This window comes from Caloenas nicobarica, chromosome 6, assembly GCF_036013445.1.
Source record: "Caloenas nicobarica isolate bCalNic1 chromosome 6, bCalNic1.hap1, whole genome shotgun sequence".
NCBI lineage: Eukaryota > Metazoa > Chordata > Aves > Columbiformes > Columbidae > Caloenas > Caloenas nicobarica.
Window position 1 is genome coordinate 9,434,647 of NC_088250.1, and position 26,526 is coordinate 9,461,172.

At 39.2% G+C, this 26,526-nt stretch overlaps 1 protein-coding gene across 1 annotated transcript in view; it reads right to left on the reverse strand.

Moving 5' to 3' along the window:
* Positions 1 to 26,526, reverse strand: part of SPAG16 (sperm associated antigen 16) — a 401,084-nt gene that overhangs the window by 91,153 nt on the left and 283,405 nt on the right. The window contains exon 15 of the mRNA XM_065637592.1: positions 16,447 to 16,573. Within this exon, the coding sequence (XP_065493664.1) occupies positions 16,447 to 16,573 (127 nt within the window). The remainder of the gene's footprint in view (positions 1 to 16,446; positions 16,574 to 26,526) is intronic.

Genomic DNA, 26,526 nt, shown 5'->3' on the forward strand with positions numbered 1-26,526 from the left:
AGCATGAACCCGCACTGTCTAAGGCTTGTTGTCTCCATTGCAGGGAAGAGACCCTAGATACAGCCTCTAGGTACAGAGATAAATGTCTATAAACTCACTGCTCTTAAATATCTGATCTACTTCTGTCTAACCTTTCTTTTTTGCCTTTCGTGGGGGAAAAAAAAAAAAAGAAAAAAGTATTAACACCTCCCAACCCCAAGAAGGTTTTAAATTCGAGAATCAATTGGTCCACCAATCCACTTGATCTTCCACACAAATATCAAACCCTGCAAAAACACTGGATGATGGGGCCTTTGCACACTACATCCTACGCCAAGCACTTTCACAGAGGTGGCACCAGGAACACATGCTTGAACATACTCTTCCGTCTCCAAGGCACCCAAGGCCACAAACAGGTTACAGTGGAATAATTTACTGACCTAAAACACAGTTAGCCTCCATTTACAACAGAGAGAACAAATATGAGGTAAAAAATTATTCCCCGCAAGTGATGAATAAACCCTAGCATCAACATGGCAATGAAGAATGGAAGTTCATGGAAAATCTCTGCTAGGAAAGGCTGGGGAGCACAAATGTGTACACACTGGGAAAGGACGCCAGGGCCTCCTTTCTGCAAGAGATATGTGTCATCACCCAGACCCACAAATGGGTAGCAGCAGCCTGTCAGCAAGCAGAAAGCATGGGACAGAAGAAAGACATTTCAAGAACAAGTCAATGCTCAGACAACGCTAATAAAACTGAAAGCAATAACTGATACTTTAGAGCTACAACTTACTACTATGACCTTCCTTTACGTGCTTCATTCACTTCCCACCAGAGCAAAAGGCATTTTGCTAGGAAATGCATCTGGTTCTAGACAACTTCAATTGTGCAAAAGCATTAATTAATCAGCGCAACACATTGCGCTGACCTAAGTCAGCCCAACGCCTCGGTGAGGACAGGCTGCGGGACTCCTGCTGAAGCGACGGGGCGCGATTCAAAGTGCTGCAGCTGGCAGCAAGGAACAGTCGGGTCTTCCCAAAATACACCCCTCTGAATAAAACATGGGCAGAGCACAGCGCTGCACCTCCTGCCTTCAGCGGCTGGGAAGCCCAAAATATAAGGAATATTTTGGTGGTCAGAATGGAATTACCTACCTGGGAAGACAGCGGTATTTCTGAGTTAACAACCTGCCAAGAACTGAACCACTGAAGAGGCTGGGAACTTACTCTTAGAAGTGAGATGAATTAACTTATTTCAGTTCTGCAAAAGCTGGCAAGAGAAAGCCCCACACTTATTCTAAATCTGCAATTCAAAACTTGAAATCAAGGCAAGATTTCTTTGAAGGGGCTAATTGAATTTTTGACCTGACCTCATTTTATTTTGTATTTGCTGTGTCACTGAAGTTCATGTAAAGAATTTACACTTCAATAATTAAATCAGAAGTTAGAACTCTCCGATTTTTTTTTTTTGTTCTAAGGACCCTAACAATTTACAGAAGGTTCAATAAAGTAGGAAGAAGATTAGGCCACCAAATGAAAGAAATCAAATGAGCTTCAAAAGCTGAGCTCCTCTCATCTTATCTTTGAGAATGGATAAATCCACTTTTTTGACACTAGGATTTAATAAAAACATCAAAAAAAGTCCACATGCTTATAACCGATGTTATTCAGGTAATTTTGTTGTTGAAGTAGTTCTAGGGATGAAACCTGAGCCAGGGAATGTACATCTGCTGTTTCTCAGCAGTAAAACATGAGGTCTACATTTGCAGAACTCCTATGACTGGGGGATACAGGGAAACCCAAAGTTTGGAGCTGGTGAATACCTTTTTTTTTAAAAAAAAAAAAAGAACTTTCATAATCTGTCACTGACCAGACATCATGTAAACAGCAAACAGCTTTTCCACATGATCAATTAGATATAAAATAACCTACATCTTAGGTCTAACAAGAGAAGCTCTGAGGGATTCAAGGTGAGAATAAAGAAGTGGGAGGGGAAAGGTAAATAGAAAACAAGCCTATGAGCCACTGTAAGACACAAGTATCCGTAAATGGTTTGCAACCATTTTTGTTCATTATGGAATCAGAAGATAATAAACTAATTTAATTTTGTATGCTAAGTCCAGTATTTGTCTTGCAAATGTTCCAAGAGACAGCACAGAAAACACTAAGTCTATAGTTTCTTATAAAGGAAAGAGAGAGAACAAACTGCAAGAATACTCTTGAATGATAAAATGTCTGAGGGATCTGGTGGGAATTCTTCACATAAGACGTATTCTTCTTTAGGGAACAGGCGTAGATGTAAACAGATGGGCTTATATAAGTAGAACTGGCAGCTCCATAGATAGCTGCTTTCTTTTATATATGATTTTTCAGACTCACCAGGGTATTCAGGACTACTCTGTTTAATTATTCTTAACATTTTGCCCATTTCATATGCTTGCAATATAACGGCCAAATACAAAAATAATTTAAGCAAATTGTAGTTTAAATCTCAGTGGAAGCAATACATTTTATTCAAACAAACCACTTACAAAGGAAACTGTCTGTTTTATGAATGTTAGTCCATCTGTTCACAATAGCTCCTTTGGAAGTATTTGTTTTGCTTAGAAATACCAAAACTGATTAAGTATGTGGTGGTATAATAGATGGGCTGAGGTGTGTCTGCTGCTTTTAAATCACTGAGAATATAAAGACGTTTTTACTTTTGGTCTAGCACAGCCAAAGAAAGGAAAGCATCAGAGTTGGCTGCTAATATACACAAATACGTTAAGAAAAATCTAGAATAAATGTGTGAATTCATAATTAAAAATTACAAGAACATTACGTCCGTCACAATACATGTATCCTACGGCTCAGCAGTCCCAGATGCAAACGTTCCACATCAGATGTGGAAGCTGTAGCGGGAAGGCTGTGTGTTTCTAAAGCCAGGAGCTCACTCAGTCCTGGCATCTGGAGCTGCTCAGGGAAGAAGGTGGAGGCGCCCGCTCGGCCACCACGCCGAGCCAGGCCAGCGCTGGCACAGCTCTGCCCTCCCTACTGTGACTCACAGGGTACATCTGCTTAAACGAAGCCTATTATTTTGCCGGTCCATCAGCCAATGACTCTAGGCAACTTCTTATTTTGCCAGTGCCTAAACTTAGCTTTTAAGTACAGCTAAAATATTAATAATTAATTACGGTCACTGCTATAAATGCCCATTAGACTATCAGAGACATTCCCAATGTCATTCAGGCCAACTGGCTAGGGTATGAAGTTGAAAGAAAAAAGAGTACACAACAAAAATTTAAAAAAAAACCCCAAGTACTGGACACCAAATGGAGTGGGCTAATTCCACTGACGTAAGGAAAGACCTGTTTAGCCAAATACACATAATTGTATATTAGAGTTTTAAGTAGACAGCTGTGACTGCAGTCTGGAATACAGAGAGGGATGATCCTGAATAAAAGGCTGTTCTCAACTACTCCTACAGCTCTGGCAAGGAAGCCAGGAAAGGCAATGAATTTGACAGACTATGTTTTATGTTCTGGGTTTATGGAATGCACAATGAAATTCTCAGATTCAATGAATCTTGCACTCCAAGGACAGTGTTAACAATTTAACCCCTGATCTTAACATCCAACTTTAATGTTACAATCCAACTTCAGACGTACATCCAGCTGAGAAAACAAACCACCTTATATTATATAGATAGATTTCTTTGGTTGAAGGAATTGCTGACACATTCCTTTACTGGGAATAGTCATCCATTCCTTTAAAGATGAGGTCATGCAAAGAAAACTAGGTGCCCTAAGTACCAATAGCCTAAATCCCTCTCCTCTGTGATGGATTTCAAAGCCACCTATGCATTATTTGACCATAACCAACAAGCTTCAATCACACCAGCAAGCAGAACTATTCAGTGAGCTCACTGCTTTTGTAACTCCTGAGACATACCCTGGTCAGGCTGATGGTTTTTTGGTTTGTGTTTTTTTTTTTTTTTTTTTTTTTTTTTTTTAACAGGGAACAGAAGTCCAAAATCTTAGAATAAAGTAATTAAATATTTGCCAGAATCAGAGAGTATTCAAATAGGAGTTTTAAAAAACCTTAAATATGAAATTAACTGAAATGGTTACTGAAGTACGAGACCTATTGCATAACTTGCTTCAAGGAGCAGAGGAATGGAAGGAGGCAAACACTACAGCAACTTCTGAGAAGAGCTTGAGAAATGGTAAACTGGCACATCTGATTTCTTTACAGGTCTAACAAATTCAATTGTATAATAAAGAATGGATTTAGTTGATGCATGAAGAAATGTAACACCATAGTGAAGAGTTACTATAGCTTTTATAGCAGGAAACCACAGGTCAGAAATCTGCTCCAGTTCTTTGACAGTGTTGAGAAGCACAGGAGTCAGCACATTAATAAATATTTTTTTAAAGGGTGGGAAGGTGAATACTGAGATGACATTCACTGATAGTATAAAATTATTCATGTTTTTCAAGATGACAGCACACTTCATAGACTCATTGAAGAATCCTAAGATGCTACTGGATTAAGTAATAAAGTGGCAGACGAAACTGAACTCTGAGAAACACAAAATGATTCAAATGAACAGAAATATCCTTAATTATTCAAATCCAACAACGGATCGTAAACTATCCTTTGTCATTCCAGAGAGACAGATCTCACGGCCACTGTGGATACTTCCTTGAAAACATCAGATTGACATAATGTCAAGATTTATTGGGGGGGGAGCGAACCTAGAGAACAAAACCAGAAAACCTCATTAGACCTCTATTTAAAACCATGATTTAAGGACATCATTAAAAGATCATACAGGCCTTGTCCATCTCCTCTGTTTCTAAAAGAATGCACCTGAACTAAGATTTACCGAAGGGCAACAAATGAATAAAGATGACGAATGGCTTATGCATCTGGGAGATTAAATAGACACAGACTCCTCAGCTCTGCAAAGAGAGTAGGGGATGATGTGTCAGCATGAAGAGGTTGAACGAGGAACAATTATTCAATAATCTCTGCAGTATGAGACTCAGAATTTATCATTAAGAGACTGAAAGCAAAGGCAGGGAAGTACTTTATCATAGGTACAGGATCTGTTGGAAGCTGAAATATAAAGAAGTTCCAAAGAACCAAATCAGAAAAGTTTAACAGAAGAGACATCCATGAACACCAGACAAGTCCATGAGGTCCCCAGCTCTGGGCAGTCTTAAGCCACAGGGCACTGGAGAAGAGTAACAGAGAAACCTCAGTGTTCACTCCCTCTGGTTTTATCTATTTTCCCTCAGCATCACCTCCTGCCCACTGCCAGGGATGGGATAATGCCAAAGCAGATCTTTGCTATGACCCAGAAACAATTCATTTATGCTCTTCTGTGTTTCCAGGCAGGATCACTGAGATATCCATGCATATTCATGTACAATATAAAACATGAAAAGGGAATCATGTTTGACATGAATTCAACATTAAAGATGTCTCTGTCATCACCACCACTCCCTCTTTTGTTTTATTCTTAAAAAGGATTAAGACTTTTTTTTTTCACTCAATTTAATTTAGAGAAGAAAGACTACAGATAACTTGATTTTGCCCTACTCCCCAGGACCATGTGATAGTCAGAGAGATAACAGCTCTACATAAAATATATTTTTCACAAGTTGAAAGACAGGCAAAGAAATAGAGAAAATTCACTCCAGAGGTGGGGGGGGTGGGGAAAGCCAAACAAACCATTCAAACACCCAAGTCAGGTTTTGGAGGCTGTTTATAGAATTTCTTTTCTTCTTTATTTTCCCATTCACGATCACATCTATTATTTTGCCACAGAAAGAGAAAGGGAACTAAAATACTTTATTTTGTTGCCCAAAAGTCTCAGTACAAAACCTATCTCTCTGCCCAGGAAATAGTGATGCGCTTGCTGGTGTGATGCTTTACAAAAAGATAGGCAACATTTATGAGCAGTTTGAAGGCTTCCTAAGGAAGATCCATCTGGAAAAAGCGGATATGCAAACTTCACGCTCTCCCTGACGTCAGTTATCCAATCCTAAAATTGCATCCAATTTTCTCTGAGGAACAGTTCGCCATAAGCATAAGTTAAATGCCTCAAAGGCATCTAAATCATGATTTTCTTAGTAGTGGAACGGCATTAAAAACAAATAAATGAAAATCATGCTTTCATGACAAAGGGGATTTTGTCTCAGGCCTCAAATTCATTTCAAGCCAATGGATTTGTTTTGTTGGCATGCAGGCTTGAAAAAAAGAGGCTGGCAGATACCAGGATACCAGATACCAGTAGGAGCAAATTTCTGGTCTTTTTTCCTTTTCAGGAACCACGATGCCTTTCTTTGTACATTAGACCACTGTTTTAGCCAGTTCTGACTGCGAGCAGCCATGGAATGACTGCAGAGATGCCCTGAACTTTGTCTCGCTCACCTTTTTCCACCTGGCCCATGAAAAGCGAGCGAGACTCCCAGATTGGTTCATAAAAAAATAACAAGCACTCCTAGGACATTCGTATGGAGATTATATCGTTAATCAATTTATTTTGCATAGCCCCATGGATCATTTGCTATGGATGATTATGCATTGTAGCTCCTGTGACAATCCGTCAATAAAATAAGAAAAGGCGAAGGACAACATACTTTTAATTTAAAGATGATCACTTTCTTGAAAAGTGATGCCACTCTCCAAGCTCTGGAAAGAACTAGCTCATGAATACATTTCATTTACCAAGTGGAAGAGCTGATCAAGGAATCAAAACTTTGTTGGCAACCACAATCCAGGAATACAGAGGTGAATAACCTTCTTTTAGAGTTCCATTACTCTTAAAAATGAATATTGGGAAAATAGCAAGTTTGATAAAAATGTAGGTTTTGAGTTACTGAAAGCGAGTTATTCAAACTCAAGGTAGACTGGCATAGTTTTTACTCCCCAAAAAAGTGGAAAGCTAAATACTGTTTATAGATTGTTTTAAAGACTTTTTTTGCATCAAAGCATCTGAGATTTAATTTCAAAGTTTTCATTCAAAATACAAACTTTGCTTCTTAAAAGGGAAAACAATGATGGGTAAATAGACCAAATTACCTAAATTATCCTTAAGTTGGAAATAACATCCTTGAGTTACTTAGGTTGCCACAAGCATTTCTGTTTTCTTCAAAGCACTCAATCCCAATGGACTCTGTCTCCTAAGTATTTGCTTCCCTTAAACAAAACCACTCAATTTCTTCTTTTCATAAGCTTATGTTCTACACTCTCCATGCAATTCAGGGTTGGTCCACAAAGCTACCAGCTAACTAATGACTCCTGGTTAGTTATGAAAATATATTTAATTTCAACAGTGACAATGATGCAAATCACTGTCCCATACAGATTCCCTGACCTATCTGGTCCTCGGCAGAGAACGCCATAGCTGTTTAATACATAGAAAGTACATGCAAACACTAGATCAATATAACGTCTTATTTCAAAAACCCCTTTTATTACAGAATATGAATGATGAATGCAGTATCGATTCATTTCTTTACATGCAATATAGATGCTTTACTCAAAACACAAGATCTGGAAAGCTGTCGATATTTAAGAGGAGCTTTCATGGAAGAAAGGCTGTGATGACCTTCAGAGGTCCTCACTCTGACTGTCTGCAGGAAGAAGTTAATCAGGAGATGCAGCTCTTGTATCTAAGCCAGGCTTGAGATGGAGCTGTGCAGTTTAAGTGGAAGAAAGTTCTCATTCAGTCACTGTAAATACATTCGAAGTGGGAATTTGCTAATTGCAGCACTCTGTAAACTGGAAAGAATATAAACAAAACATATAAAATAAAACACATGGACCTAGTGAAGTTGCAAAAGCAGTAAATGCTAGAGATGAGATGTTGAATACATTATTATTTTAAGACTTGCGCCTAGTTTAAATGGGAGTAGAAAAAAAACCAACCTGTTGCAAACCATTTCAATTCCGTTTGTGGAGAGCTGCTGGAGAATCAAAATTTTGATCAGTTATGCCCCACTTGGGACGCATAAACCTCCAGTTTTCAGCTTCTGTTAGTTTAATACAAGGATGGCAAAAATCATGTGGACATTCCCTTCATTTACTTTCGGAACAAACAATTTGCTCATCACCATGTTTTGGCTGACTGCCTGGACAGCTGAAACTGTTGCTCTTCCTTGAAGAATAACATTTAACCAGTCAGATAATAACCCATTCAACCTGGGGTCCTCCAAAAAACCCTAAACGGGTCAATCTATTGCTCTAATGAGGTACAATCCTGGCTTCTGGAAAATTGTTTTTATACTGGGTATGCGCAGGCAAGTGAGATGGGAATATTTAGTACTACGGTATCTACTTGAAAAAGGCTGGCTCTATTAAATAGCTGTCCATCTTCCTGCACTCCAGGGAAGGAAGCATTCCTCTCTAACAAAGATGAAGGGAATATCAATGGGGCTAACCTCTTCAAAGTGCTCAGCGCTCAAAGCAATTGCCTGCAGTAGTACACAGTCCCCACCCTCATTAACTCAGTGAAGAAAACACCCAGAGACAAAATACTATCCTGCAACCAGGGAAAAAAAGTAAAATAAGGTTTTTCCAAGCCACCTCCCTTTCCTTTCCAAAGGACAAATATTTCATACAATTTAAATCATGTGTGTACTGAAAAGAAAGCCCATATATTTTAAGAATTCCTCCTCTTTTCTTTCTAGCATATTTAAATATTGTGGTGTTTGCTCATATTGAAAAATAGTCATGACACCACAGAACAGTGTGTGGTACAACTCTTCTCCTGATCAACAAAGGGGAAAAATTAATTGCCAGCTTTTTCCCTCTTGAAAAACTGCAACAGTCGGAAATAAGGAAAGTGATAATTTCAAACCCCCATGAAACAAGGATACAAGATGATCTGTCAATCAGCTTGTATTTGTGTAAGTTCCAATCTACCCACTGCCCCTAAATTAGAGAATTTTATGGTCAGGAAAACAAATGTTGAGAACGAGAAAAATGAAATACAGCAGCACTGAGAGGAGAAGTGAGAATTACGAGGTAAGGAATTACTACTGAATAATGTAGCTCTCCAGCACATCCTTTTATTCCCATGCTGACCGTAGGAATAATTAAGGATGGTCAACAGACGTTGCAAGCACTCCTCAGAGTCCAAGGGCTGACACGGATGTGTTGCCAATCTGACTTCTAAGACTAAACAGTACGATCGGGACTAAAAAATAGGCCATTGGGTTGTGTAAACCAACTCAGACCACATGGGAATGTCTCCGGGGAGTCCACTAATGGATTCACCAGTTCCAGCATGTGGGCTGGGCAGGATACCTAGGGACAAAACATCAATATTGGTGCATTGTCTAAGGGCACACAGTTGCGGCAAGAGCATTTGCTTATTGCAAAGTTCTGCCAAAGCAGGGATTTCAGCTTGAAGGACAAAGCACAAAGCCTTTCTACTAGTGTGGGTGAGATGAACCAGCCCACGACCAATCTCTCTATCTGAGGTATAACTTTTAAAATCTTTTGCTTGTATGGAAACAGCTTTGTCAACAAAGAGCAGACCTGGAAGTTTACTTCCCACAGATCAGTTTAAAGTAGGGATGCACATTCAGACATGGAGCAAACACATATCACAGACTTTAAAAGTGTCTTTCATTTTCCCTGTAACCCTTCTCTGACTGTTGATTGATGGTTCCTTTGTTATGAAGTTTTATAAAGAGATACTCAAATGTGGAGGAATGAGAAGAAGAGAGTCGGACAAGACAAAGGAGAAGTGGAGACCCACCACTGCTTGCAACTTGCCAGTGTGAAGTAAAAGGCCTGAATTCGGTGTTTAGCCCCATCCCCTTTTGGAAGGAAGGAAGAAGAGGTTTTTTGTGACTGATTGTTGCTTGGCCCGGTTTCTGCAGAAGCGTCCCCTGTGCTGGCCTGGCAGAGGAGGCAGCACGACAGCAGCGCTCAGCAGAGTACTGACACAGCACTTGGAGATGAGCTGAAGCCAAGAAAGTGAAGACGAAATAAAAATGCTGATCACCAAATAAAGAACAGAGAACTAAGAGGTGCCAAGTGGCTGCATTTGTGCTCATCAAACAAAACTTGTAATAATGTGGATCAATTATATTTAAAAGAAAAAGAGCATGTGAATCCTTAGCTTGTCTAGCAAGAAGTGTATAAGGGTGCAGTGAAAACACACAGATCTTGCAGTGCTGAACCCATAGTGAAGAAAAGGGTTCTGATGGGACAGACATTAAACAACTCATGACGGGAGAAAGGAGAGGAACATGTGATGTTCGAGAGTGTAGCTTATGCTTTTCAAATAGACTCAACAAAAGCCTGAATGAGAAGCAAAGCAGGCTAATTCCACACATCACACCAAGTCCTAAGTGTGACGCAGAGTGGTGAGATAGGAGCATGATGAACGAAGGAAGGAAAGGAGGTGAATTAAGGGAAAAGAGGCAAAACAAGAAAGAACTAGTCTCAATTTTCTAAGTAAAGACCAAATGCTTCCAAAAAATGGGAAAGTTCTTCTAAAAGCACAGCTTGGTCACCTTGCTGCCCTGTTAGGTGGAGCTATAGCACTGTAGCAAGTCCAAACTGATTAATAACCAGAACTGGGAGTTATCTGAGCTCTGTATAAAAAAGCAAGTGCCAGGAGAAATCCAAAGAATGATACCTATATCTGTTTCAATTTATCTATATACCAAGGTCTTTTTGCATATTGGGCATCAATTTGCAGAGTTTACTACATTCATGCATGAGCGCCCAATTAATGCATGCACAAGCACCCAATTAGTTCATGCATGTACGCCCAATTATCTTATACATAAATCGCCCACCAGTTCATGCATGGGTACCCAATCAGTTTATGCATTGACACCCAATTAATTTACACTTAAATCCCCAATTAATTTACAGGAGTGCCCCATCAGTCCATGCATGGATATGCACCCACGCTGGGGCAGGGCCACCTGTGGGTGACCTACAGTGAAGCAGCGACAGCCTGGAGCAGTGGAGGAAGGAGCACGGAGGAGCAGCAAGCAGAAGCCATGACACACACAACCCCAACCTCCCACATCACCCGTTCCTGCACCAAAGGAATTGGGATGATGGAGCATAGCCCGCAGCGAAAACAAGGCAAGCAGAGACTAGGAAGGGGGGAGGACAGATGCTTGGCTTAAGCTGAGAGTGGGAAAGGGGGAGGAAAAAGCATTTACTTAAGCGCTTGTTTAATTCTTCATGTTTTCCTTTTTTCTCGATACACAGAACCAGTGATCAGAAGTTTGTGTTAATGGGTAGATACTTAAATTAAGTAAAATTTCCTAAGTTGAGACTGTATTCCCTGTGACAGCATATACATAGCTAGAATTGAGGTAGGGACTCAGGCGTTGAACCACAAGGGGCAAAGCACCCTAAGGAATCAATTGATCAAGTAATCTGCCTTGGAGATTAAAGAACACAGAGCAATAAAATGTTGTAATGAAAAAAGCTTTTTAGTCAAAAATGGAGGTCATAGGGAAAAACACACATTAATGTCAGCACATAATTGCACTATATGGACAAAATCAGATGCCACTAAAAAGATTACTGTGGTAAATTCTGCACTAGAGCATTTTTCTCCCATCAAGCATGACTTTAACTGTAAGCAAGAGAGAGAAATACAAAAAGCAAACTTCAAAAACTGCAGCAGATGTGAGATAGAGAATCAAGATCTTGTCCTGCTCCCGTTCTCTTGACACAGTCCCCTCCTGTGGCCTGAGAGGTGCAGGTGCATCCTCTGCTCTCCCCACATCCAGTCGCCAGTTGCAAAATCCACTGTACAGCTTCCCAGCAAAGGAGAGCTCCTTGCATCCTTGAAAAATCCCCCAACCTGCCAAGATGAAGCTTTATCTACTCAGTGCCACTTAAGCAGTATCAATTAAGCAAATATGCGAAGGAAAGAAGGAGAAAAGACAGACACCTGGCATCTCAATACCAGCTTGTCTTTGCAGTCAATATATCAACTGAATTTGAGGATATCAAAGATAAAACTGAGTGGGCGCTTCACTGAAAGATCAAACCTCTTAATAAATGACACTGCCATATAATAAATCAATATTATTAATGTTTCCTTTAAGAAACAGAATATACACTCAACTAGGCAGACATGAATTCAAAAATACAATTAATACTTCTGAATTTTTCCCCCCAATTAACAAGGACTATTTCTGCCAGTTCTGTTCTGAGTACAGAGATTTTCACCAGATAAGAAATCTGAAAACTGTAAATCTGGAACTTTACCTGAAGACTCAATATCAGCAGAAATTATTGGGTTCAAGGTGCCTCCAACCCTCATGAGGCTTGTACAGATCACCCATGCCTTTAATATTATCAGTAATAGCCCAAATAATGTTAAGTGCAAATACTGAAAATGCTTCAGCAGTGGTATTTCAGAAAATCCTGTTAATAATTCTGTATTGAGTGATGGGTGGGTAATATAGAGAAACAAATACTTTAGACCACTATTTCACAGCAAAACCAACTCCTGACTGAACAGCAAACAACTGTCACCTGTTGGACTAATGGTTGTCTCGTGATAAAGGTCCTGTGTAATGCCATGTGATGTATAATTAAGCAAATTAAACTTGCTTTTCAATAGCAACAATGAGAAGTTACCCTGACCCCACCATGGTTGACAGTGGTATCACTTGTTAGACTTCCTAAAACAATGTGTCTCTGGCACTCTCGGAATTCCCATCTCCTAAAACAAACCACTTCTATTACAAGGTCATCTTCATCCTGGCATTTCTCAATTTTCACATTAGTTTACAACGCTTACATTGTTTTAATATACTCTCCTGCTAAATAAAATAGGTACATTTTGCCCTTCGAGATTTTCAGAGGCATTGCAAGGCTATTTATTTGTGCTCTGGCAGAAGAATCATATGCCCTTCACACCCCTTCAACACGGACAGCACCGCTGCCCAGCTTGCATGGAAGCAGGTTAAAAGATAACACCACACTGTATTTCCAGATCTCAAAATATAGCAGTATCTTTTTCCAAATATTGTTTGGTTTCCCCTGGCCTTACTGTAGCTGGTATTGACTTTGGACTGTAGTAGTGAGGTTTGTTTGGTTTGTTTTAATATGTTATGACAATAATAAATACATCATAACATATAAAGTAGAATATTCTACAGCTTCTCTAATTTAGCTATGCAGCAGTGTGTTGTGATTAATCGTTATTACGTAAATTTTCTAAACAGCAACTGGAAACACAAAAGATGACAACAAGAGGGTGGTTAAGGGATTCAGGAATGCTACACAACAATATAAGCACATGCACATGCTGGTTAACTTGCATATGAAAAAAAAAAGTTAATGTAGTTTTTTTAAACAGTTACATTGTGGTCCATCTTGCACAGTAACCACAATTAGTGCCCTTTCTGAGACCATTCATAGCACATGGAATTCAAAGGACTTGTTCCTTTGTATTTCTGATATTAAACACAATATTGAAGATCATTTGCCCCAGTGGGCTGAGTCTCAGCCAGCTCCATCACCACCTCTCATTGCAGGACCATGAGGTAGTTTCAGGAAGACTGGGGGAAAGAAGGACATCCACATGAAGTGCAATGGCAATTAACCATGTAATTAATTTATCCTTATTTGCAAATATGCCATATTGAAAAATCCACCTCTAAGCTGAGTTAAAGGTAAGGAAGAGCATAGCTAAAGCAGAAAGATTTATAAACAACTTTTTAATTATCTTGTAAAGATCTGAGTACGGCTCTGATAAAGCAGAGAATAGCTTTATGGTCAAGCATTTATGCCATGAATAGCATTCGAATCCCTCGAGTTAGTAAGAACCATCCCCCATAAAGCCATCAGGAGAATCCCAGTAGCTTACAAACTCATTCCTGGTACTAGCTCTTTGTTAAGCAACTCCCGTTCAGTGTATGTCCTACTGACAAAAGATAGTACCACTTAAAAGCTAAGATTTGTTTGTCTGCATTGCATTTGTGATTATATTTGAAAACAATGCAAAGGAAAACCAAACTAAGATCTTCCATTAGTTGAGGCCTTATTATCTCTAATCTCAATCTCATTTGCTGATATGCCAAACTTTTCATAAACCCCTTCTATCATTATTAGCTATAATTTAAATAATTACTAAGCAGAAGAAAAGAACTGCTCAGCCATGGCTCTCTAATCTACTAATTAAATCCACCTGTAAGAGGCTGAACAATTTGTTTCCAGTGCCTATGACTATTAATGCAGTCAAGTATTTTTCGTGAGGTGGTATAACGTCACCACAGGAGACTGAGTGATAGAGCTGGAAATTAAGTCACACTTTGTTAAGGTCAGAAAAATCCATCCAAGCTTTTCCACAGGCAGAGGCCTCAAATGAGATGGATGACCAATGCCCAATAGGCTGTTAGTTAAACACACGATATTCTCCCATCACCATTTATTTTTGGAGTATTCTGGCTGTTTGATCTGTTTCAATGTGGTTATTACTTTTAGTTAACTCCACTCAAATGACTGACTGAATAGTTTAGATTGATCAAATCCACGAATTACTGTTTAGACAAACAACACAGGACCAGCCCTCTGCTATTGCAGACATGCACATCATGCAGCCTCTCTCGCTGGTCTATCAAGAGCCATTTTAAGATTACGGAGGCAGATTCTGGTTTAGCTAGCTTGGCAACTCTGGTATTAGCCAAGAAAAGCTATGACAACGTGGTGTCAGCATGAGTTAAACACCTGCAAACCCAGAGTCTTGGAGATACTCACCTCAGACTGGGTCTTGCACGGCATCGCTGGCAACAACAAAACCAGCTGCACCTAAGCCAGGCCAGGCTTGCCAAACAAGACCCCGTCAGTCCCCTGGATGCAGAGCAGAAAACACATTCCTTCCAGCCATTCATCAAGTAAATTAAATACTGCTTCATAACCAATAGGTATTAGTGTGCTTGTACTCCTACACGGTACCTATTCAGAACAGGCACTGCCCTTGCCAGGCTGCATGTGTGGACAGCGCCCAGAATTCCTCACCCCCCAGCCCCTGTTGGGCGACACCAACACCTTCTCTCACCAAACAACAGGAACTGCAACAGTGTCTTTTAACTAAATATTTTCCTATCCTCAGCTAGGTGCGCTTGCATCCTGTTGCATTTTGCCTTGTTGTGGTCATTCATCCCAATTTAATATCTCTGTTGTGTGGTTGCTCCTGCAGAGAAAACTTCAGATTTTATCCATATAGTGGAAAAATTTGACCATTTAGATCACCTGAAGCTCATAATCTTTCTACTGGAAAGCTCTCATCTGGCTACAAATAGTGCTACTGAATTTTTCAGGGATGCAATTCCTTTGCAACAGACCCAACATTATACTACAGAAACAAAAATGTAAAACTTCTTCAAATCCTCCTGAACAAAAAATGAGCTCTTATTCCAAATTACACACATAAATAGAGAATAGTGGCTAAATTCGTCTTTGGGAAGCTGTCAAAAATGGACAGGGTCAACACATTTTTTTCCCTTGGAAATGAAAATACCTTATTTAATGGCACAGCAGAGAGATCTGTGAAATCACTATACAAATAAGATAGAATTTGACGGCAAAGTTTTCTGCCAAGTCATTCGATATATTGATATTATGTGTTCCACAGTATGTGGGTCATTATGTCAAAGTATCGTACTATTGTTTTTGTTTAATGATTCCTTAATTATCTCTCCTATTCTATTAAAGCATTACTTTAATGAACATATCATGCAAATGTATACATTTTTTCAAGATACCTAAATATATTACGTTGTCTATTATTGTATCATATCATATCGTATTACCTTTGAGTAAGAATGACGTCCTAAGCTAGGACTTAATTCTGTGCTGCAACGTGAATGTTTGCCTGTGCTTTGGAATTTAGAATTCATATTGGTTTTAAAACAAAAAATATGTTTTACAACAGCCCTTCCTCAAATGAAAACGCATGTCCACTCACAATATTGCTGACATGGCAATACACGGATGATGATGAAAAATACCTGGTTACTTCAGTTCTTTGTACATAGTAAGCAGCCCTGTCAACACAAAGATCTGAGGCAATTATAAGAGGAACTAGATTGGCTATGAAATGGAGCTACAGAATTAGCAAATAAAACGACACACAGTAATGGAGAATAAACACCACTAGAACACAGGTAATCTCACTAAGTTTTTTACCCCCCTGATCAGTTCTGTATTTTATGTAATATTTTTATAATTAATAGCACTTCTTGTTGTTGCACATTTTTCATTTTATATAAATAGACCATTAGTCTAATTTGCCAATCTAGTCCATAGAAAACAAGTATATCGATCATTGGCCCAATCAACCATCTCTTCTTTAAAATTAACACATCTCTGCTGTTTCACACATGCTATCTGGCTTCAAAACCTCAGAGAGATTTGAGAGATTTCAAAATAAACCACATCTTAGGTAGAAAAAGTTGTTTCAGAGTCCTACCAGAGTGATCAAAGGTGACCTGCTTGGCAGGATGGGGGCCTGCATCTATGGATAGAATAGGGACCGACTTCCGAATGTCCCAGAGCTTCATCGTGCCAGAGGAGTCACAGGAAGCAATCGTATCACCCTGTCAATGTTGGAAACAAAACAAAGACATCACTTTTGTACTTCTGCAAAGAAGAAAGCATATGACATGGGGCTGGATGCCCACTGATGCCAGACCTAGTAACTGTATGTATTTAAATAAATGTTTTTATGTGTGAGGTTATCACAGCCTATTAATAACTACTTGACTTGAACAGCAACAATACAATATAATTTTTAAAGAGAAGAGTTCAGGAGAAACTGTAAGTAAAAAAGAGAAAACAAGTTATTTTGAATTCTAATACCAGCATCCTCTAAGAAAATGGCTTGTGATTATACCTTTACTTCTCACAGAGACACAGGAATGGCCCTTTAGTCCTGATTTTTAACTTGTCTAATTGTGTTTTCAATGTGAAACGTAAAATTAGAGCAGAACAGACACTTCTTCATTGTTGTACATTCATTAACAGCTGTGCTAAGGACTATCTCACTCATTCCAGTGACCATGCAGAGACTATCTATGCAAGCAAAGATAGCAGGACCATGTCCCACATGCCTCTCCTCAATGTTAATTAAAAACAAACAAAACAAAACTAAAAAAGTGGCAGAAGTATTTTGAATATGTAGCATATGAACAAACGCAAAAATAAAAGAAGGCAGGGTAAAGAATTCCCAAACATAACTTTGTTTAGCTACTTCCTGCCACCATAAACCCCTAGCTACCAATGTAGAAACATTTACTGTTCATTTTAACATCCTAGATGAAGATTTAAAATCCCTAAACCAGCTCAGCTGGTGTGCACTCAGAGATACCAAAGTCAATGTCTTTTCCATTTTATGCAAGAGTGTAATATTAGACTAAAGGATAATGTTTTGAAGGAGAATCACAATGGTATGGAACTGAGAATCAGGTAAAACATAGGTCAGATGCTGCATCCGTGACCTTTTTTATATTCAGTTAATTTTTACATCTTTCACGTAAAAAATACCTGCAAGAGAATGTGTGTAGTTATCTAGCAAATAGAGGAATTAAGATCTGAAAACATCCATTGCCTTCTCAAGTAGAAAGTAATGGCCTGCGAAACACTATCATGGTATAACGAGATCTTTAGGTTCATTTGGAGGAGATCTAAAATGTCAAAACTCCATTCGGGCTTATTACAGGGACTAATACAGAATAAAACACAGAAAGAAAGTAATCATTGCTTGGAGAATTCAGCCAGCAACGGGTACGCTCTGGGTAAGCTCTCAGCACTCACTGTTGTGCAAAAAAGCTCAGTATCCATAACTACATCACACCTCAGCATAGTGGCGCTGAGCATTACAGAAAAGCTATTTGTTTAACTACCTCGCCAACTGTACCTGCCTAATTCTCTTCCATTTCGTCTGGCTGCTTTCACGAGGTTCAGCCTGTAAAAATAAAAAGGTCAAGCAGGCCATTTGGGAAACAAATAATAAAATCCCCAAATACAACAGCTGTACTCCAAATTGTTGCATGGCTTGAACTGGATCTCAATAATGCAAATATTGAATGGGAAAAATACCTATCATCACTTGTATGAGACTAGAAGAGTCATCAAATCTAGTCTCCTACAATTACAAGTGATTCTTTCATATGATTGCCTTGATAAAAGCACTGAATTCCAGATGAGCAGCAGTTTCCCTATCCACCCACCGCTGCTGACCTAGAACCTGCCTGTCCTTGCATTTATACATCTTTCAGCACGTAAATACAAAGCAAGAGTTTAAAAGTTCTTGTTCATATGCAATCTATACCCTTTAGGATAAGTACAAGGGGTTTTTTGCAGAAATACTCTTCCCTTCCTCCCTGTCCCCGATGCATTTCACCTACAGTATCATTCACATGCCCCCTTGGATGATATTTTCTGGGCTAAGCAGCTGAAGCTCTTCCTTCTCTCCTCCCCACCCTTTTCAGATAGCACGGTGTCTGGATTAACTACAAATGTACCTATCACCGATTTTTATAAAGTAACTCTTGCAAAAGTGATCACTAATTTTGGAAGCCCATTCCAGGATCCCTGTAACACAACTTTCAGAGAGGGTGACGATGCCTGTCTCAGCTGTGTAGAGGTTTTGGTGAAGCTGGCACACAGCAGCTACTATGAAGTGGAAGAGTGGGACATGCATGATCAAGTGCCACATCTCTCTTCCTTAGGTCACTATCTATCACACCAGTAAGAGGAAGAACTGGGTGTGTGCATGAGGGTTGATCCCTACATTCCTCCATGTAATTACTTGGTTTCTGGACCAACTCTCCACACCTCACCATCCTCTCTCTTTTCACCTTCTTCTGCAAAGGTTGTGTCCACCATTACCAACAGTCCACTCAGGAAATCACTGGTATCCCTCATACCCATTATTTCATAATTTGTAATATGACTTTGACATATTCTTGCATTTTACTCCTGTTTTTTGTTTCTGTTTTGGTTTATGCTGTTGTTGTTTGTTTTGTTTTGTTTTAATATCCATAGAGGCATTTTAGTAAATAATACCTTTTTTGTTTTGTTTTGGTGGTTTTTGTTGTTGTTGTTTTAGAATATGCTTGTCTTCAGACTTGTTTTACATATGTCCAATGTACTTCACATCAATTCAACAAACACTCCTTAATTACAGCTTTGGTAACAGCAATTTTGAACTTATCCAGCCCATCTGGATAAGGCTGCACATAACGCAGTCAGTGTAGTTACAGAAGACATTCCAGTGGGTGCTCTGTGACCCCTCCCTATGTCATCAACCGTTGCGTCCATGGATTTTCAATATGACATTTCTCTCTCAAGTAACAGCACGGTCCAACAATAGATCATAATAGCACCAAGAATGCTTCACTGAGACAGATATTATGCAAACATTGATCAGAGACAGTCCTTGCCGCAAAGCGACTGCAACTGAAGAGCTGTCTTTGACCTTCAGACTGGCCCTGATAAAGGTATTGTTACTAGCTGCATAATTACGAGGAAAACAATCTGATCTACTTATACTACAGATTCTTCCTGCAACTAATTAATTTTGCTGCAGTAACTAGCACACCACAAGAGAAGATCCATACCCCATCCTCTTTCCATCTTGCCATCCTGTTGTCCGCCACATTAATTTTCTTTCATTTCTACTACAGGTGCCTAAGAAATACAAGGGTAAATAAACCTTCCCGCGCCCCCTCACAGGAATTCACACAGTCAAATCGTTAGTCAGTACCAGATACCTTGAACCACCCTAACTTGTTATTTAAATTCTCTTTCACAAGGTGTTTTGTGGCCACATCAGAAAGGACAAGCTCTCCTGATCCTTGCAGATGCTATTTGAACAGAAGGCATGCTGGAGAAACCTCTGGGATCACCACCCCACCACGCCAGGTGCTGTGTAAACAAGCTAGAGAAGGTGGTCCTGCTCTGAAGGGTTTACAATCTATCTCAGTAGCAAGATCAACCAGTTCTTGCTGCCAAATTCTGCAGACTTTTTAATCAATTTCCTCCCAGATGCCTGGTATAAATAAATTGTGCGTAACATGCAACACCCAGTAGCACATTTTGCCTGACTTCCATGGAAAGACAGGAGACCTCATCTGCAAACAGAAGTAAGAGAACACAGGGTTCTGACCGTAACACATCAACACGTCTTAACAGGCATTTTATCAGCCTCGCCAAACTCCTGCCCACAGACTTATTATTAAATGCATTAATTATTACTGATACCTAGGCGGCTGCTACACTACTACCATACCAAAACCATTTTGTTAATCAGCCAGATATTACATTTCACCGCTTCTTCCCTTGATGTCATCTCGATTACATATCTTTTCTAAATCAAGTGAGCTGGAGATATGGGATAACAACTTTTCAATAGGAAGTGATAAACCAGGAATGTAATCAAGCTGAAGGATAGTTTGAAGCCACATGTCATTCAAAGAAAAAGAAAAGGGATAAGTCATATGTTAAACAAACCCATTTGTCTCTGGGCATGGGTCATTTTCAAAAGCTTTAAAGTGGAATTGCTTTGAATTCTCCTGTGAGCTTTTGGCTTTTTCATTCCTTTTACAGTTATTATTTTAGTTATTCATGGAAGAGCCCTTTGCCTTGCTCTTCATTTTCTTCTTTTTGTTTTGGGCCATACTCAAGTCTTTTTTATTATGTCTTTTTGATGACATATTTTGCTGTACAGCAAGCTGGACCACCACGCATTGACTGATTTTCCTACATGTAAAAGGAGGAGACAATGAGATCCAAGGAGAAAATGTGCAAAAGCAGATTCCCATTGTACTGATTTTCATTTACACCACATTTTATGCTGTAGCAGCCACAGCTCCATTCTATTACTTCCTCTAGTCAAAGAGCAGGTAGAATGATTCATAAAACTTGTAAGACTTGCTTCCTATTCTATACAATCAAGTTGGTACTTTTTTTGTGTGTGCACGCTGAAGTAATTAAAGAATTTATACAAGGATTCAATTAGTCTGGATTCAAAGACTGGTTCTGTTCCAGGCTTCACGTAAAGGACTTTGCAAGTCCTTTAATTACCTTTGCAGCTCCACCCTCCACTCTTTACGTTCCCTGCCGACTTAATGAACATCTTTGTATTACAGACAATCTCCCATTAAAATGGGTTTGGCTCAGCCCCACATACAACTTCATCTCAATGGGAAATTGCAAACAATTGTAATACAAATAATTATAACCTCTGGAATTAACAGATTTAAATCATTTCCAGGAAATTTTAAAAATCTATTTCCTACTTTCCTTTTTTTAAAAAAAAATATACATTTTCCTTGTGAATATTAATAATGATTAACAATGGGACTAATCACCAGGCACACTTTAGGCAAGCGTTTTCTGAAAATTTCTGTTTCACACTAGCAATAAGGATAAAACTCTAAATAATTATGTCTCTTTTCTTATGAGCACACCTCTAGATTTATTGCTGAAAGATCAATAATATATGAACTGCAACAAGTGGCTTTATCTAATTTAGACTGCAATAAACTCCTCCCAGGAGTATCCTCATCGAAGTCTAATTCTGAAGGGAGGTCAGTAGTTGTTTCACGACCTTTTGCAAATATTTTAAAAATGCAAAATAGTGAGTGAACAGGCAATTCATTTTCACTATGACAAGTTCATAGTCAAATCAGTCAAGTTCACTGAAGTGCAAGTCCTTTGTTTTCAAAACAGATGTAGTAGTATGAAGTGTATATTAAGGGACTAGAGTCTTACCAATCTGGTTACCAGTCTGTGAACTAAGCAAAAGGAGTTTATTCTTTGTACAGAAAGTGTGGTAGAAGCTCCTTGCCATTAAATGCCAGCAGAGAAAGTGGCCACATGAGGAATAGCTTCAGCTACCTCAAACTGAGACAGACTCCAATAACCTGCATTTCTGAAATGCTCCTCGTGGGACACATCCCAAGTCACTTAACTCTACCACCATTTTATATGCATTAAAGTGAATATTTTTAAGAGAAGGAATCATTACCTCCCACATTTACACCATGAAGCACATCAGAAACCTGATGAGAGTTACTACCTCAGGCCTTGTTGCAACACAAAAACTAACTACACTCAGAAAAAATAAAAGGGGGCAAGAATGACAGAGAGAGTCCCATCCCTCTGCCACCTCATCCCACGGGGTGGAATTGGGCTCCTTGAGCAGCATCGAGCAAGGGCAGACGGATCTCAAGAGAATCCAAGCAGGAGTGGGTGAATCTACTGTAGTCATTACAGGGAAAAAGACTTTAATGTCCAATTAAGCCAAATGAATTATGTAAAATATGATAAAGATGGAGGAAAAAATGCAGATGTAGTCCATTATTAGACTGATGACTAATCAATCACCACCCATTTTTGAAATATCAGGCTTAAATCATCCCAGTTTCAAATTAAAATAGCATCTTCTTAGAAAGACATGGAACTACTTAGCCTGGCAAAAATACAGAGCTGTACTGATGACCATTTTGAAAGTGTAGTGGTCTATTTTTAATAATTATTTTCAGCAAGAGTTGGGGAAAGTGGGTGACTAAGGGTTATTTACAGGCAGCACCAGTGTTTTCCCACCTGCTTTTTTACTAGCTTTTTCCTTTTATAGATTCAACTTTGCATCACGATCGAAGTGACAAAGGACCATTTATGTTTCAAAGCAAATGAACACCCAGAGCTCAACCAACTGAGGTCTGGTCTTTACTCCATGTGACACTTTTTACAGCTTTGAATAGACACGAACTGGTGAGACATCAGCTCTTCTGGAGGTGAGGTGAATCCAAGATACAGATGCAGAAAGAATCATCTCTCAGAGCCTCACTGTTGGTTCCTGCAGAAGAACCCTCCAGCTTCACACGCAGCTGTCAACGAACAACTCCTAATTTTTCACTGTGTAGAATTGGTACAACTTCCTGTAAGAATTTGGCTATTTTTGCCATATCTATTTTGATTACTCCTCTGCTGTAATCCCTTGATATTATGGTTCAATGTGCAGGTTTTGGGAGTGTAATGAGTATGCATGCTCTGGGCCCAAAGTATCCTTCTCCTCTAGTCCAGCTCTATGTGCACTGCGAGCATTTGAACAATTAGACAATATAATATATCTATTACTAAAAAAAAACTTTACGGATTCAAAATTACAAGAATCCGTTCCAAACTCTCTCTTAATCCCACTTACATGGCAATATCAGCACCTACCGCACCAGCCCAAAGGAGATGTCTCAGGACAACTGATGTTTTATGCCTGTGGGAAGCAAGGATCATTCCTGTCCCGGCTCCAATCCTTTTGCCAGCTCTTTTTCCCTCAGGTGCCTCAGCAGCTGAGGTTCATAACGAATGTGGTAAGACAAAACATGCTTTACAAACGTAACGGGAATTCCGTGTCAATGCTTTCCTTTCACATGATGTTGCAGTCCAGAGCACAGACATGCCAGTCATATATTGTGAAAGAACATTAGCTCAACAGAAGTGCTGTAAAAATACAGCGTTCTTCAAATTAGCCACTCTAAATTATGGTCCAAGATAAAATACTTTGCAATCAGTGCTGGCACATGTTGGGACCCGACCAGCTTCAGGTATAACATGAGGAACAGGGCTGTGTGCAGGGACTCAGAAACAGTGTGTAGCTGGAGATGACAATTCCTGGTGGGAAATGCAAAGGAGAGAGCAGCATATGGAGAAGCTCCAGCTGAGGGGCAAGTGCTGTTAATGCAAACAACACAGCAAAGGGACACAAACACCCAGACAGTCCTCAGGAGCAGTTTGGAGCAGAAGGGAAATTTATGACAGAGCAGAGGCACACAGATGACTCTTTTATATTAGTCAGCAGTGACCAAAAGTCTATTGCTATTAGAAAATTGAGGAGAAACAAAAATATTGGAAAGTGGAAAAAAGATGTGGATGGATGCCTGTGCTGATAATTGAACAGGTATGCAGACCATTGCATACTAAGAAACTTGAAGATATCAAGATAGAATTTTTTTATGTCTTATCCTCATTTTCTCACTGATGATTTTGATCAAGATGAAGTGTATCTCAAAATGGTATTACTTCTAGGTTATTAATTTTATCCTTTCAGAGCATACAGAGACTCATAAAGAACACCCCTTGTGTCCTCCAAAGGAGGAGCTCCATTAAAAATAATCAATGGAAATGGCAGAACTTTGCTGTAGCAGAATCTCCACTTCTAGTGACTTTCAAAAATAATGATGGATCATGGCTCTCTTGTTTGTTTACATGCACTCCGCAGGCTTTCCTCTTGCTGTGTGAAACAGAGAGAATCTCTCTTCCCTTTGCCACATCAAGTAGCATGAAGTGCCTTGTGGTGTGTGAGGAGAACAACACATGCCAGGCTTGCAAAGCCCTTTGCATAAATTTGCATATGAAACCCAAGATCACTGCACTCCCTGCAGAGTCACTGCTAGCCATAGTTGACATTGCACTTGAAACAGTACTGCAAAGAGAGCAATATATTTTGCTGAGAGTTTTAAAATAATCAATTTTGTTTTCTCCTTTCTAAACCACCAAAGAAATGCCTTTAAATTCTGGGAGCTGTGCAGTGAGAGGAGGAGGTGAATGATAATTGCCATTACTGGCTTTTCTCAGTATTTTGTGAGATACCACAGCTAAAGTGCAGTTATGTGCCATCATTACCTGATTACACACTCCTGAGAGCAATAAGTGTAACAAATTCCTATGGTACACCATGTTTGTGTACAGGGATTTTAGTGTCATTCAGTGCCTTAAAGTCTAAATAAGTTTTTAAAATCTGGGTAGTATCCATTACAATAATGTTAAAATATAGATGTTGTACATACTTTCATAAATTCATAAATTAGTATTTAGTGGCAATAAATCTATTGCTGAAATGTGGAATTGTCCATTTGAAAATGCAGAACATCTAAGTCACTGAGAGAAAATAAGTATCAGTAAACTACTTTTTTTAAACAGAAGCTATCAAAGGAACATGTAAAATGAAAATGTTAAACTTAATATTTGAATCTTTATCTTGTCTTTGGGCATTTTTTAAGGGAAGCTAAATGCATAAAGAAGAAATATCAACAATATATAAAATGTACTCAAAGAAGCTTGCCCAGTTCTGAATTCTGGTAAGTGTCTGAATGTTTCTCCCAGTTTCAAAGTATTTCAGGTGAAAGAATGATCAGTTCAACAAATCTCATGCCAGTATTTCAAGAACTTTCTCACAAAAAACCAGCTAAATATCGAAATAGAATAATCTGCATTCCTATCCCTGATGGACTTCAGCTGTGCATTTTCAATTATTTTCAGATTAAATCATTCTGATATTAAAGTACCTTCTAACAGTGATATTTACCCAAACGCAGATTAATTGCACTTTCACAACAGAGAGAACTTTCCAAATTTGGCCCTAATTTCACTCTTCCACAAACTGACATTAAATTCAACTTTGTGTTATATAAAACCACATATACAGCCCTGTTTCAAGCACCCTGCTTAATTTGGCCTTGATTTGATAAGTGGCAAACAGTTCAAGAGTCCTCTTACCAAACACGAATCACTGGTCTAAACAAAACCCACCTCTCTAACCCAGACTTCATTTAAGCCCTCCTGAAGAGTTAACTTTGCACAAACATGCTTTTTGTTGGAAGAGCTGTTACCTCTTTGCTTATAACCAATGCAAACCCAAACCGATGGCATCTATTTCAACAGGTAACCTGGCTGATGTAACGCGAGCCCCCATCCACACCTGACCACAGCAAACTGGGAGTGCTGGGGGAACTGGAGATGGGCAGATCCAGCGTGAGCAGCCACATCTGGAGCCCTGGCCTCACACCTCAGCACCGAGCGTCTGCAATCATTCCCGTTCAAGTCAGCGCTAACAGCGGCACCGAGGATAAAAGTCTCACAATTCACCGAGAAAATGACCGTCACACGCGAGTGTCGCAGGACAGAAGGCAGGGATGGTATGCTGCTTTCTCATGTATTTTAAAACATAATTTCCTGTGAAATATCACATAGAGAGGTAAGTTTGACTGTACTGCAGGTGGGAAATTCACTTCTAAATAATCTGGACAGATCTTTGTATTCTGATTTTGTTTTGCAAAACAAGTTTAAAAAACAGCTGTTAAAATGAAAAATGAATTATGCTGGGGCCTGGACCCCCAGTGCACATCTGCCACAGGAAAGCCTGGCATGTTTGGCCAGGAGATGCAATTTTAAAAAATCTTTATTCCTTAGGATACATAAATTAATTCTTCTCCTCTAAGAAAGAAGGGTGAAGTCTTCAACATTGCTAGCAGTTTCACATGCTAAGCAGCACTCCCTTCGTGCCTTGTATACACACAGGGTCACATTCCCTGCAGAACACACAACTAAGCAAACAAAATCACATTAAAAGGAGATAATCTCGTCTTCTTTCAGCTATACTTATGAGCAAATGGACATAACAATCTGCTTGTATTTGTAAATATAAAGTCTGAAAACATAAAATACTGTATGGTCAGCTAAGATCAGTTTCTGCTGCGGATCTTTCAAG